The sequence below is a fragment of the Periplaneta americana genome, chromosome 7 (assembly GCF_040183065.1).
Source record: "Periplaneta americana isolate PAMFEO1 chromosome 7, P.americana_PAMFEO1_priV1, whole genome shotgun sequence".
In the NCBI taxonomy this organism is placed as follows: Eukaryota; Metazoa; Arthropoda; class Insecta; order Blattodea; family Blattidae; genus Periplaneta; species Periplaneta americana.
This window is the reverse complement of record NC_091123.1, coordinates 9,262,441-9,278,889: the sequence shown is the minus strand read 5'-3', so window position 1 is coordinate 9,278,889 and position 16,449 is coordinate 9,262,441. Positions and strand designations below refer to the sequence as shown.

At 35.8% G+C, this 16,449-nt stretch overlaps 1 protein-coding gene across 3 annotated transcripts in view; it reads left to right on the top strand.

The window, feature by feature from the left end:
• Positions 1 to 16,449, top strand: part of LOC138702881 (popeye domain-containing protein 3-like) — a 57,939-nt gene that overhangs the window by 20,577 nt on the left and 20,913 nt on the right. For 2 of the 3 annotated variants that reach the window (XM_069830255.1, XM_069830256.1), the window contains exons 5-10: positions 3,638 to 3,775; positions 5,397 to 5,578; positions 6,671 to 6,802; positions 7,558 to 7,665; positions 10,410 to 10,562; positions 16,248 to 16,395. In XM_069830255.1, coding sequence (XP_069686356.1) covers positions 3,638 to 3,775; positions 5,397 to 5,578; positions 6,671 to 6,802; positions 7,558 to 7,665; positions 10,410 to 10,562; positions 16,248 to 16,395 — 861 coding nt within the window. Of the gene's footprint in view, positions 1 to 2,652; positions 2,753 to 3,637; positions 3,776 to 5,396; positions 5,579 to 6,670; positions 6,803 to 7,557; positions 7,666 to 10,409; positions 10,563 to 16,247; positions 16,396 to 16,449 lie in introns of those variants that run through there. The other variant, XM_069830257.1, reaches the window with a different exon arrangement.

Here is a 16,449-nt window from a genome sequence, read left to right as displayed (position 1 = left end):
ATGTACGTATGTGTATGAATCACGTTATCTCCCACGCCGCAATTATGTCGCATATGCTGCTGTTGTATCAGTTTTTCCAGTCGGTTTGTGTCTCTGCGGTGACCTGCCAAGTCTGCCCGGTTAATGCCAAGAGGCCATTAAGGCCGTTACTTGTTATCCATGCACATTCGATCGAAAATAAAAGTCGCCCACCATAAGCATTAGGAAGAGGAACTGCGGGCTAAAACCACATCTACGTAGTACATGAATCACTTTGGACTTTGCGATCGACGGACTGACTCACTGACCTAATCACTAATGGTTTATTAACTAAATCACTGAGTTACTAATTATTCAATCAATAATCAATAACCCAATAACTTAATACGGGGTCACACTGAAGGTTTCTGCAAACTGAAATCTATAGTACTAAACCAGATTGTCTTTTGTTCGGTAATAAATGTGATACAGTTTCCAAGACAACTAAAGTTTACCAAATATAGGCTAATAGTATATTACGATTGGGAAGTGCTTTTTACAAACTCGAGGAAAAGTTTGAAAAGTTCGTTTTTCAATTTACGAGATTTTGTAATGCACTTCACAAACGTGTATTGCATAACATTTTTTGCATTATAAAATTGCAAATACAATATATTTTGCATTGAAAGTTTAGAGCAATATTATTCCAAAACCTTCGCAAAACTGCAATATAATGGTAACTAAGTCACAATAAGTGCACTGTAATGGGTCTATTTCAGTATAGTTTTATATTATGAAACATGGTTTCCCTAGCAACATGTTTCTGTGTAGGAAATCTGATTTTCAAGACCAACCGTAAACTGAGGTTACTTTGAACACAAAGGAAACTTCGACCATTTTTTCAGAAAATCATATTTAGGTTTCTACATGCTGAACTTGTTATAGATGGAGGTAAATTTGGTATGAGAATGATTTTATGATAATTTACCTCCATCTATAACAAATGCAGCATGTAGAAACCTAAATATGATTTTCTGAAAAAATGGTCAATTCCTCTGTGTTCAAAGTAACCCCAGTTTACGGTAACAATAATAGCCATAAATACTACAGAAAACACGGCAGTGCAAAAATATTAATTCATTCACTCATTCATTCATTCATTCATTCATTCATCCATCCATTCATTCATTCATTCATTCATTCATTCATCCATTCATTCATTCTAGTTTAGCTGCTGGATATTTTTGAAGTTAATAGTGTATCGAATTAATGAATTTAAGTCGACAAGTCTTTCGGGCTATTACTTTTTATGATTATAAATCGTCATTTACGCCGAAAAATGCAACCAACGACTTCAAAATGTTTTTGTAAATGAATTACTATCAGCAAGGATTGTGCATGACTGGTTTTCAGAATTCAAACGTGGACATACTTACATTAGCGATGATTTTCGCTAGGGTCGATCTGCTACATGATCAGTGGGAGAAATATCAACGCTGTGCGTCAAATAATTAAATCAGATAATCGAATCACCTATACTGAAATTCGGGTATCTTTGAGGTTAGTTATGCGTGCAATACGAAAGATCCTCCATAATCTTGTTGTAAGAAATTTGTGTGCTCGATGGATTCTAAATAGTTTGACAGAAGCTGACAAACGAACACGTGTTCACTTTCCCTAGTTAATGCAAATGTTTAGTTTTTTTTTTTTTGTATGTAGAAATATCATTCACAAATTGAAGATTAGTTAAAAAACTGGGAGCAAATTTTTGAAGAAAAAAAAAACTATTGTGCTGCATCTGCAATGTCTAGTTTCTGAGAAATAGTAATTAGTGTACAAAATTTGCTTAGAAAAGATGACAGCATGTAGGCCTACATTATCAAGAAACTCACCGTAAAATATTAAGGTTTTGACAGCTGGTTTTACATTCTTAAACCATTTGCAGTAAGCCTTTTCATGTGTTGATCATTTTTTACTTGAATTGCGCAAACTCAATTTCACGAACCTAAAAAGAAGATATTACATTTGTCTGCAGATTACATAGCCTACATTGTGTTTGTGTTGTTTACGTGTAGAATTAGACTATTGAACTTTACGCGCATGCGCACATCACTGGTTAAAAGTGTGTAATCAAGATGCACATAATAATAGCAATATGATAATAAACGAATATGGAAACCTAGATTTTAAAAAGGCTTTTAAGTGTGTGTATGTATATACGCAGTTTTTCATTTCCTGGTACATATGTACATAATTTATCTGCAGTGTAAGTTAATATGTCCGCTGGCATACCCAGCTGCTACGTCAAGCAGTGCCTTGTGTTTGTAAACAATGGATTTGGCACCGATCTGGATGGACAACAACCGCTGAGGAATGGGATATGAGCTATACCGTACTCCGAGTTCTGTACAGTCCCAGGGTTGAAACTGTCCAGAAAAACAGGAATCTGAAATAGTAAAAAACGAAAATTTGAGTCTGTCGCCTGGCCACGAAGTTTTTGAGCCAATTACTTACTCTCTCGCGCCAAAACAAATGACTGCTGTCGAAGAGCACAATGCAGTCATTTGTCACGACGCTTCTTATGACGAAATGGCGCGTGCCAGTTCCTCTGCCCCCCATTTGGAGCGCTGCCCGCGGCCTGTCGCCAAGTTGCCATGACGACACAATAAACCCTCCAGCTTCAGTCAATGTCTACTTCCTGTCCACGAGACATCATCGTCGTTGTAAAATTCTTAGAAGAATAGAGAGCAATGTTAATGATTTTACTTGTTATATTTTGACGTTTCTTTTTCAGGTGATTTTAGTAGCATAAATATGGAAATATTTTGTTCTAATAACCGGTTAAAAATATCAACCATCATTATATCAATATTATAATAGAGTATTATACACTATCTACCAGAAAGTAATTGGGCACTGTTTTTGTCCCTTTAGAACCTCGTGGTACCACCTCTTGTTGCTATAATAGCAGCCACCCTGCCAGGCATGCTCTCCACTAGTTTGTGTAGGATATCCACTGGAATGCGTCGCCATTCCTCTTGCAACATGGCACTCAGTTGGACAATGGAAGATGGCCCCATGTTTCGGCGGCTACTATGCAGTGGTATGCAGACAATAATGTTCACCGGTTGGACTGGCCTGCACAGAGTCCTGATCTCAATCCCATTGAGCACTTTTGGGGAGAATTGGACCGGCGATTGAGGTCTTGGGAGATGCGGCCAACTTCCATTGTCCAACTGAGTGCCATGTTGCAAGAGGAATGGTGACGCGTTCCAGTGGATATCCTACACAAACTAGTGGAGAGCATGCCTGACAGGGTGGCTACTATTATAGCAACAAGAGGTGGTACCACGAGGTTCCTAAGGGGCAAAAACAGTGCCCAATTACTTTTTGGTAGATAATGTAATATTATAATAAAATTATCATTAATTTAAAGTAAGTTAATATAATAATTAGATAATTTTTAGTTCGCTGCCTTGTCTCTGTGTATAACGTGCGAGCTTCCCATCCAAGTGGTCCATGGCTCAATTCCTATATGGACATCTTCCGTCAACGAGACTGACTATTTGTCATGTGTTCTTTCAGCGGTAGCCCTGCGCCGTGCCGACAACACGCCCTCAATGTTCCTGTGTAGTGTTGGTCTGCAAAGCACTGATTGCATCCTTTCCTCCTATTTCAGAGGCGTTGCCATGGTGCGCCATATGGAACGACCCCCAGCATGTCCTTTTCCAGCTGGCCAACGCCTGCTTTGTCATATCGTATGCCGCTCCCAGCAGTATTTATGGGGTCCTATTTATGCACTCGGCGCTTATCTTCGGTAAGTAGCCTAAGCTTAGGGAGCACGTAAGCTCAATATGCCTATACATATAGTTTGTTTCAATACGAAACGTGTACAGAGTAACATACAAAGCGTCACGAATGGAGCCTTCTATTTTAATAATTTTATAAGTGTACAGGAGAGGAGACAAGACCTGTCCTATGACCTTATCATGTATCGCAGCTATATCACCGATGGGTATGGAGGGGGAAGATAAGTTTTAGTCTGAGATGAACTTCCGTGTCGGTAGATTCGTATAATATTAACCATCATGAAACAAACTCTCTTTCTGATAGATCATTCTTTCCTTTCTTTTACAGTTCGCATCCAGGTCTCGCCTCCTCATCTGTATGTATGCTAAACTATTTCTGTGTAATTGATTTGTATTGCTACACCCTGTTTCTTTCTCTGTGTACATTTCGTACTGCTACATCAAGTATATTTTTAACACACTTCGTGCTATTACACATTGCATTATCCTGTATATAGGCTTCTTCAGTGGCGACTCGTGATATTTTTTGTATGTAGAATATGAGATTGACGACTGATGACCAAGACAGAAACTAATAATAATAATAATAATAATAATAATAATAATAATAATAATAATAGTAATAATAATAATAATAATAATAATAGAGCATGCAAAATAAATACAAGTAGACCTATGTCGTTAGTCTTTGACTCACCATTCTGGAACTGGCAATTAATTAGCAGTGAAGTTCGATTCTCCTCCCCTTTATATTTGCGAAGATGGCTCCTAAGCCAATGTACTGCTCGATATTTACCGATGCTCCGTCATACGTTTGGGCAATTAATTTCTTGCTACAGTTAAATTCTTCTAAATGATCAAATACAACTTAAGATATTCTTTCAGCTGTCCTGTCATCTGAAAGTCCTGTTAATTCTTGTATTTGTTATAGTTTATTTTATTTATTTTTATGTAATTTTATTTTTTATTCATGTTGTTTTTTTATATTATATCACTTTAAATTATTTATCATTTTGTTTATTCTATTCTTTTAAAATGACCAATGAACTGCAATTAAGGAGGCTATAAGGGTACCTGAAAATTCTTATTGTAGTCGCTGACAGGGTTTCTACCACCCAGAAAGAAGGGTCGTAGTATTAGGATACGCGGTCACATCCTCAAACACGGTTAAACTCAAGCCGTACCCCACCCTCCGCACTCTTCCCTGTTCACTAACTTCACTGCTAGAAATACCGTTTGCTTGTAAGATATTTGGATGGTTCCTCGCAAATTATATCTGAGCTGTGCAGTGGCGACAACTCACGACAAAAAGTGGAAGCTCAAAGGAAATTAATACGTCGGGACGCATTGAAAATCAAAATCTGTAATTAAAATGTTTTCTCTTCTCAGAGGCACGAAATTAAACTGTAGGATCATCCTCATTTCCTTCATGGAGGAATCGCCACTGGGCTTCTTATTGTTACATACTGTATGATTCAGATCTATCCTTATTATTACGTCCTGTATATCTGGCGTGTGGGCTTCCTATTATTACACGCAGTATCGTCCTGTGTGTAGGCTTCCTAATATTATTGTCCTCTCTACATAGCTTAGTGTAGGCTCTTTATCATTACACCCTGTATTGTGCAGGCTTCATGCTATTTTCCTTCTGGGCCTGGAATGTGATCTGCGCGCCTGATATCTTCTCCTGGAACTTCAGCTTTATGCTTCTCAACATGGGACAGCTCGTCTACATCATCTACCAGCGCAGACCCGTCAAGTTCGACCCTGAACTCGAAGAGGCCTACCAGACACTCTTCCACCCCTTCAAGGTCAGATTCTAACCCTTTTGTTTATAACCTAACTAAACGAAAAAATTATTACATGAAACTCCAAGAAGTATTTACATTCAAATTAAAGATTATACAGGGTGTCTTTAAAATGCTATCACAGAATAACAACACGTGATAGAGGGCATCAAGCTGTATAAATTCAACTTCTAAGTTCTAACTTGCAGTTTTAGCTCCCTAGTCGAAGTTCGTATAGTATACGTAGAATGAGGTCTTGGATTCGTGTTTATACAATTTTTATATCTCTCAGCTCAGGTAAGTGCCATAGCATCTCTTTCAGGACGGCCACAGTGGGTCAGAATGCAAATCTAGCTCAACAAAATTAACAACTTTTCTTCTTTCCTAACGGATTTTTATGAAACTTTTTACAGATGTTGCAGGTAACATATGTTTTTTGTGTACGAACTCTAATTACCTTTGCATGAGAAGAATTACCTTTTATATGTGGTACATTTAGATAAATTAATATCTTCTCTCCTAAAAGATTTTTATGGAACTTTGTAGGCCCTACATAAGTAATAAGTATATGTTTGTGTGCTCTGATTGCGTTTTTACCTACAAGAGGAATTACCTCCTTATAGGGATGCGGGTAAACAAAATTATTAATAACTTCTATCCTATGTAACAGATTTTTATAGAACTTTGTATAGACGTTGCAGATAGCATAGAAACGTAATCAGAGTTTGTACACAAACAATAGATGCTACCTGTAACTTCTGTGCAAATGTTCATAAAATTCTGTTAGATGAGAGAGAAGTTATTAATTTTGTCCAGAAAGATTCGCGTTCTGACCCACTGTACGGCGCTGTTATGATTAAAAATTTGATTATGCCACTACAGTGGAAGCATTCCTCATATCTATGATACTGCTAACTGTACAATAACGAAAAGTTGCTTGTTGAACTGAAGTTTTCGACAACTACAGATCTCTGAGTGATGAACAAAATTAACGTTTCCAGGATCCCCATCCACAAGACTGACACTTTCTACCCTTAACTTCCTCCAACTTCCAGACCTGCATTTTCTAGTGAGGGGTAGTAGCTGTTTACTTCATGCTTGTAACGTCCTGTGCAGGTGTCGCGCCTTCAGTTCAAGAAAATGGTGAGCTCTGACTTCGCCCAGATCATGTCCCTTCACGCAGGAGAAGCCTACGCCATGCAGAACCTGACGCGAACCGACCGTCTAGGCCTGCTGCTATCGGGGAAGGTAAAGAATGTTCCGTATCACTGTGCAATCAGTGGACTGGCGGCTTTCCGCCTAGTAGAAAGGGGTTTTATCACCGAAAGTTTGTGTTTGACTTGTAACGAGAAGAGGATAGAGCTTTTAAGCTTCCACAACAATGGTCAGAACGCCCTAAATCAGTTATTACAGAATTGAACAAGGCTGACAACATTCAACGTTACTTAATTACTACTATTATTATTATTATTATTATTATTATTATTATTATTATTATTATTATTATTATAATTTAGGGCGCGCTGTAGCGTCGAGTTTAAGCCATAACGATGTAAAGCTAGAAGGTTGCGGGTTCGATTCCCGATGGTGTCATGGATTTTCTCCATTGATCTAATCCTTCCAGCCGCAGTATGGTCCAAAGATTTATGTACGTAAATGAGTACCAGGGACGTTTCTTTGGTGGCATGTAGCGCTGACAACCCTACTGTCACTTATGCCGATTATCTTCCCTGTGGGCCGATTTGGCCCTTAATGGGACTGACTTTATATTAAAATAGGCTACTAATTTTTTATAGGTTATGTTACATTTCGTTAGCTTGGTTTAGCTTAAAACTTTAATTTACATAAGTCGTTTCGTCATATATTTACGAATGATGTAAGAACGAGGATTTCTCATACTTGCGTTTCAGTGTTCAGTTATAGTTCTCATAGTGAAAAAAATAAGTATTATTTATGACAACAGATTTATATAAAAATAAAGTAAATTTATTATTTATTTTTAGGTAAACGTGATGTCCGACCATCAGTTTCTTCATCCCATAATGCCCTGCGAGTTTCTGGACTCTCCTGAGTTCGAGTCCAGCCGAGCAACCACTGACGATAAGTTCAAGGTAAGAATGTTCGAGAAGGTTTGACCCAAACTTAGAGAACTCATTGACAGAAACAATATTTTTTTTTCTACGGAAATGAGATTCGGAGTTGCTAAAGTGGTTTGTTGTAGAGTGTTCACAAAGTCTGACCACTTAAATTTGACTCCGAGATTTCGAGCAGTGTTCGAGTGCTTAAAGTTGAAGGGCCGTATTCATAGACATTTTTAGCGCGGGCTTCCGGTGGATGATCAGCGTTTTTCGTATTCATAAACCAGTGTTAGCGATAGGATTTGATTTGAATTCTGTACTAGTAACCAGTGGATAGCCGGGGCTAGCTTAGTACGCTCGTAGCGCGTGCTGCGAAATGTCTATGAATAGCACCATAAGTGTTTGTGTTATTAAATTGCGTGTATGATGATTAGTTTATATTTAGGAATTGAAAAGGATAGATGTCTTGCTGACTTCCTGTCATTAGCTTATGTTGGCTGCTACACATCAATTGAAGCTATACGCTTCCTCAGAGCTCAGAGACATGCACAGGGACGACGACCTCACAACCAGACGGCACGTTTATACAGATTCTACCTACCCCCACACGGATCATTACAACGGGAGTAAACAAGGACTCACTCTGAAGTGGCGGACCTGGACTATATTGATATTATATGTCATTTTATTTGGATCAAGTAACGTAATTGATATCACGAACAATTATTATCTAGCCAATATTAGCAAAATTACTATAGTATTGCAAACTTTTTATCCCATACAAAATATAATACAGTTTTGGGTTGTTAAAAGTAAAGAAGGAAGATTTCCTGTGAATTTGTAAATAAATAAATGCATACATAAATACACAAACAGAAAATAAACAAATAAAAAGTTTACATAAATAAATAAGCAAATATATAAATAAATACGTACATAACTAGATAAATAAGTACATAAGTATTTAAATAAACAATAAATAAACAAATAAGTCAACCAATCAATATATATAAATAGATTAATAAATAAATAAATAAATAAATAAATAAATAAATCTTCTTAATGTATCTAGCTGTTTGCTGACAAGCCTACTATAGTCCACTGTAGCCTATTCAGTTTTTGATTTTCATGAGAAATGAGGGGTATTTTGATGGTGTTCATTATATATACCTGTTGCTAGTAGCCAGAGTTGGGGTGTAGTACATTAATTAATAAATATACACATAAATGAATAATAAATACATATACTGTACATATAAATATATAATAAATAAATAGACACATAAATAGTAAATAAATAAATAACATAAATAAATAATAAATAAATATACATATACATAGTTAATAAATAAATAAAAGGATAAATAAATAATAAATAAATATACACATAAATAGTAAATAAATAAAAATATAAATAAATAACAAATAAGTAGACACATAAATAGCATATAAATAAATAAAAACATAAATAAATAATAAATAAATATACACATAAATAGTAAATAAATAAAAACGTAAATAAATAATAAATAAATAAATAAATAAATAAATATACACATAAATAGTAAATAAATAAAAATATGAATAAATAACAAATAGAGACATAAATAGCATATAAATAAATAAAAACATAAATAAATAATAAATACATGGACATAAATAGCAAATAAATAAATAAAACATAAGTAAATAATAAATAAATAGACATAAATAGCAAATAAATAAATATACACATAAATAAATACATATACATAAAAATAAACATAAACAATAAATAAATACATAATAAATAAATAAATTATAATTAATTTATAACACATCTTTTTCTTTGACAGTTTGTTGTTGTCCGGTTGAAGACTCTATCGAGGGCATTATATCAGAAGGGCGTATAACAAATGCAGCGTTGTTAAAATATTTTATTGAAACCTATTTATATTTTGAAAACAAGCGTTTGAGAATTATAATGGGCATGAGGAAGAATCAAAGACAGTGCCTTGTATGTAGACAAGGATATGAAAAATTATTCTATATTTAAATGGCTCTAATATAAGCTTGCAGTTTTGTTGAGACGGCCTTCTGGCATGATGCCGTCGATATCATGAGCTTAGTTTCAAAGAACCAACCCAGTGAAAATCTGTTACGTTGTGACGCGACACGCTTTGATACTGTTCATATAGTAAATAATTACTCAATGAATAGGTCGAGCCAAACATTGGAAGTAAACGTCTTGGCAATGAATACGGTTCAAAGGAAGCCTCTTCTGATACAGACGTGTGACCAATGTATTGTTTTGTGCTTACAGTATTGTATTAATTCTGACTTAGAGATTCCGGAGTTTCTGCAGGGTCTGGTTTCAGACTTCTCCCTCAGTATATAAATTGATGTGTTTTTTGTTTAAATTTAATTCAATTTAAATAATTAGTTATTTTGACTGGGAAGTTTTGAAATGAAAGCCCTGTATATGTGGACTCCCCTTGTGTATAGGAACTAACTCGTTCATATTGTTGAGTTTATCGGATATTGCGTAAGCATTTCCGGACATTACTTTGTTACAAAAAAAAATATTTAATTGCGTGTCGTCTAACACATCTGAAAATTAGGAATATTAGTCTGAAACGCCATGTACAGAACGACTACAACCACGATAAATAACAAAACACTAACGATTCACTGCAGATATAGTTAAAGAGTGGCGATTTGTTACGCTTAGCACGCGAACACTGTCTGAAGTCCTGATGTCTGTTCGAGCACCTGTCATTCTTGTGTTGCATGGCCAGGTGTCCATCATCGCTGCCACGGCGTGCCGCTACCTGTACTGGCAGCGCTCGTCACTGGAGTACTTGTTCGTGAAGGAGACGTACCTGGCCACCGTGCTCACCACACTCATCGCCCGGGACATCACCACCAAGCTGTATGCCATGAACAAGAAGGTGAGGACCGATAGATTATTGTGATCTGAGATACGACAAATTTTGTAGGTAGGTTCGTAGCAACTTTTCACGCACAAAATAATAATAATAATAATAATAATAATAATAATAATAATAATAATAATAATAATGATAATAATAATAATAATAATAATAATAATTATTATTATTATTATTTATTTAACCTGGCAGAGTTAAGGCCATATGGCCTTCTCTAACATTCAACCAGGAGTAAAAACTGCGTTACAAAAACACTACAAATTTACAAAGTACACTACAATTTTACACACAAAACTGAATAAGATAATAATAATAAAATGTAAACAACAAGTAAGAAGAAATCAGACATAATATATAACATACAGAAAGAAACAAAAAAGCATAATAAAATGTGAACAGCAGGTCAAAATAAATTAGACATACAAAGTATAAAAAATAAGACAATTATTGGTAATAATAATAATAATAATAATAATAATAATGATAAAAAATAAGAATAGTAATAATAATAATAATAATAATAATAACAATAATAATAATAGTAATAATAATACTAATAGTAGTAATAAAATAGTGCAGTACAAAGCATACAATGAATACAATATTTTTAAGTACACACAGTAAGGAAAATTATTATTATACATAGCACAGCTTATCACATTAGAGATATACCATTATCGGAAAATACGAAAACAAAAATATAAAATAAGTTAAATATCACTAGAACATAAAAAATGTGAATACGTGGAAACATGCAATACAACACTTGTCATAATAGTAATATAAATAAATAATAATATAAATAATAAGACCAACTTTGTACAGGAAATACAACTTCGTTTTGTTCACAAGAAACAACTCCTGCGGTGCGTCAGTGGTCACTTCAGCTTGTTACGCAGGTGGTCCGGATTCCATTCCCCGGTCAGGCTTGAGATTTTTAATTGAAAAATCCATAGTGACACTTGTGGCGGACAGGTTAGCAGTTGAGATTTTTCCTGTGTCCCCATATTAGGCATCTTCATTCCATAGCATAGCTGGCGCCTAGGGACGAGGGGGGATTGTCTGCTAGGAACCTGAGTACGCAGCGAACTTTAGTGTAATCAGCCGGTGTTGATTTGAGAATGCGCCTAGCTTGAGGGTTAGCGCAATAGATTTATTTTTATTTTATTGGGTTATTTTACGACGCTGTATCAACATCTAGGTTATTTAGCGTCTGAATGAAATGAAGGTGATAATGCCAGTGAAATGAGTCCGGGGTCCAGCACCGAAAGTTACCCAGCATTTGCTCGTATTGGGTTGAGGGAAAACCCCGGAAAAAACCTCAACCAGGTAACTTGCCCCGACTGGGATTCGAACCCGGGCCACCTGGTTTTGCGGCCAGACGCGCTGACCGTTACTCCACAGGTGTGGACAGCGCAATAGATCTTGAAAGGTCACAGTGCTGGGTCATAGTGCCCACCTCCGGAAAATTCCATTCAGTTCAAATTTCGCAATAAACAACATACCGTGGCCTATTTCAATAAAGACAATTATTTGCGAAAGAGAAAGTTATATGATATATTTTACACTATGAGACAATTACATTGTACCATACTCACTCCAGCGATCCGGCTTCTAATCGCAGCGTGTACAAGAGCATACTGTAAGTGAAATGTGTGTGTGTGGGGGTGGGGGGGAGAACTACGTTTATACTATTTCGTTTGGCTAATATATATTTCCGTGCCGGTAGTAGATCTCTATTTATTATTATTATTATTATTATTATTATTATTATTATTATTATTATTATTATTATTATTATTATTATTATTATTATTATTATAACGCTATACTGGAGAATTAGCACGGTCACTTTGAACCGTGCCGTTACGTTTACCACCAAATTTAAGTAAATACACAATGTCACCAACATAAGAACATGACGTTGGTGTGTGGCGTAGTTGGCGGGAGAAATTTTTTCTCTCTCTGTCTACCTCCTTCGTTCTGAACATTATTGAGAGATAGCACCACTGTTAGCGACAATGTGTATTTGCGTAAATATTGCGAGTAAATTATGACGAGTGCCTTAGATGAGAGGCTCGGGACAGAAACAGTTTTGCTGTAGCGCATGCGCGGACCTCTCATGCAGTGGGAGCGTGATCCTTACTTGAATTTATTTTTGTGTGTACTTGCAGATTAAATGATTGAGATCCCTTCTTGCTCCGGTTACAGGCCTTGCATTTACGAAGATTATGTTATGTTAGGTTAGCTTAGATTAGCTTAGCTTAGGTTAGGTTAGCTTAGGTTAGGTTAGATTAGCTTTGGTTAGGTTAGATTAGTTTTGGTTAGGTTAGCTTAGCTTTGGTTAGGTTAGGTTAGGTTAGGTTAGCTTTGGTTAGGTTAGGTTAGCTTTGGTTAGGTTAGGTTAGCTTTGGTTAGATTAGCTTGATTTGATTCGTCCATGTAGTAGTTAAAATTATATAATATGACAGATTTTGATTCGTAATATTGTTAAAAAATAATAGGCCTATAATGAAAGCGGTGAATAATTTCATGGTCCTTAAATTTTTTTTCGTAAAAGGCTGGGTATTTTTCTATAGGCCAGAAATAAAACAGCAACGCCGTCATAATTACGTACTTTACGCTTTGGCGAACATTAACCGGAAATTTACTTTCCGTCATTTTAATTGTATTCCGTGAAACACACCTTTTTTCCTGTTAATTTCCTTGTGATAACCTAGTTTATTATCTTATTACATCTTCATTTTCTTTTAATGCATTCAAAAAACCGCCGTTGTACTACATAAAACCTTGAACTTGACTAATGGAGTGAATTATTTAAGAATATAGTCGCGAATTTGACTACCACCATTTCGATTATATTTTGTTTGATACGGCTCGGTACGGCCCGGTGACTAGTGGCCAGCGAGTAGAGTCGACTATCGATATTGGTCTGCCGTGCGTATTATCCAGTTGTTCCGGTTCTGGCTGATATCTACAGTACATCTATTATTATCAAGCAGTACATCTCACTTGACGATATGTGTCAGAGAAAGAACAATTGTTTGTATGAATCTGAAGTCTGACTAGTGTAATATGTAGCTAGTCGGCGATGTATGCAATGGAGGGGGAAAGGAACTGGCCACCCTACCCCACTACCTACTGGTCTAGTTGCCTCATAAGTGCTGTCTTCTTGATATCACTTATGAGGGTCTGACATGTCTTCGGCCAGTTGATTAAACAACAACAAAAACATCATCATCATCATCATCATCATCATCATCATCATTATCGTCCTGTTGTGATTTAAACTCACCTCTGATGTTGCACAACGAGAACTTCCAGCGAAAGCGATATTCTAGTTTGGCACATTACTCTTTGAAATTGGAGTTTTCCTTCCTTGGCTTTTGTTAAGGTTGGACCCAGAACAGAAATAGTTATTTTAACACAATCTAATTCTAAGTTACTTAACCGTGGTATTAATGTCCAAATTAATCCAATTTTCTGTAATAGCTTATTATTCATTACAAATTCAAACAACTCATTGGCGTCATATTGATGTGTGAATCGTTTCGATTATCAATTGCATTGTTGTCTGCAGACTAGGCCTCATGGAATGAGGAAGCGATTATGAAGTAGTTAACGAGAAGGCGCCATCTTAAATTTAATTGCGAGGAGTATGAAGACAGAAATATAGTTAATTAAATATAACAGTCTCATATTCTAAGTACTTAACTGTGTTATTCATTTCCAAATTACTCCAATTTTCTATTATGACATAATTATTATTCATTACAATTTCAAACAACTCACTGGCGTCATATTGATGTGTGAATCGTTTCTACTATCAATTATTATATTATTGTTGTCTCGAGTCTAGGCCTCATGGAAGGAGGAAGCGATTATGAAGTAGGCCTAATTAACGAGAAGGCTCCGCCTTGTTAAATTTAAATGCGTGCAGTAAGACAGATATGAAAAGAAATATCAACATTTTATTTCAAATTTCAAATATTCTTACAATCCGAACCATGCACACAATAACAATCAGCACAAACGTTTCACGCAACCTATGTTACTTTTTAATTTTAGTTATTGCATAAAATAAAAATAAAAATAATTTTCTCAATATGACGCCAGTAGACGCCCATGTTTCGGGGAAATTAATATTATATGTAGAATCGTTTACATTTTTCTTTGCGAATTTTTAAAATCCAAATAACATCCATGCCCAACCAGGTGTAGACATTAATGTTCTTTTATAAACTGTACAGTTGAAGTACTTATAAAAATATTTTTCACAATGAAAAAAAAGTGTAATGTTATTTTTTATTTACCAGCATTACCTAAAATATCATTTTATCACAGTTCGTAGGCACAAAAAAATGTTATGTATCATTTTGAGGTTATAGATCATAGCTAACAAAAATTCATATTTTTATTTTAGTGTGTACTGAATATGTACACAGGCACTGTAGTATTTAGCAATATAGCTCAAAAATAAGATTTTGTAGTTCTCTATCATCTGTATCATCATCATGCAGGCATTTGTTTTAATTTAATTTAATTCGAAGAAGATATGCCAACAGCTTTGATTAAACACCCTGTACTTATAAATGAATAAAAACCCAAGTAATGGCTTTATAACATCTGAATACAATAACGCACAAAGTTGTGGGCCTCTGAACAGCTGAACGTAAGTGCAGCAAACAGAATGCAGCAGCGTCTGAGTGCCTATCAGTCGGACAGGTAATCGTGCCGCGGCTTGAACGATCGTGCGCTTGCATGTGACAAAGTGGGGCATTAGGGGGGCGGGGCCGCATGCAGGTAATACCGTGTTAACGACGAGATAGCATCTCGCAGAGACCAAGGCCTCCCAGCTATTCATCTCCGCTCTTTTGTTCTTTTCACTTCTTTCTTTTGTTTCAGCCGTTCTTTTTTCATTCTTCCTTCCGTTATTTTTCTCCATTATTTCTTCTTTACAGTCCGCGATTCTTTGATCTTTATTTCTACCTAATTCCTCTCTTTATCCTTCTATTTTCCTTCCGTTTATTTTTTCCTTTATCGCTTGACCTTTCTTTGTAGTTTTATGTTTATTTACTTTCTGAATTATGTGCTTAGAATTTTAAAATAAAATCACGTTCTAAGTAAGAGGTTTCAATAATTTCTTTTAACTTTTTCAGTTGGTTATTTAACAACGCTGTATCAAATACTAGGTTATTTGGCGTCAATGCGTCGATGAAATTGGTGGTAACGAGATGGTGTTTGGCGAGATGGAGGCCGAGGATTCGCTACTGATTACCTGACATTCACCTTAGTGTTCGGGAAAACCTCGAAAAACCAGGTAATCAGCCCAAGCGGAAATCGAACCCATGTACTAACACAACCCCGAAATAGCAAGCCCGATCATCACTGGTCTAATTTTCTTTATTGTTCAATGTCATAATGGACGAGACTATGCGAACCGGATGGCGTCTTAGAACTCAATAAAGATAATTTACTATGCAGATTGTGATGTCTGCCATGTTAAATAAATCATCATCATCATCATCATCATCATCATCATTATTATTATTATTATTATTATTATTATTATTATTATTATAACCGAAATTGAATATATTATACAAATAAAATTTAATAAACAATCTATGGAGTATAATATGGAAATACAGCACAAAGGTTTCACTGTAATGTCTCTTGTTGCAGATCGTGACTGATAAGGGTTCACACCTGGATATTAGGCTGCCCAGCATCACTTCGTCTCTGACGTCAGCAGGAGAGTACAAGAGTCCTCCCAGGAGTCTGCGCCAGAACACCGTGATCTCGGGGGCCTGCCCCATGTCCCCGGACTCGGGTACGCTTCTAATTACACCCCCCACCACAATCCTCAACACCTACAATAAGAAGG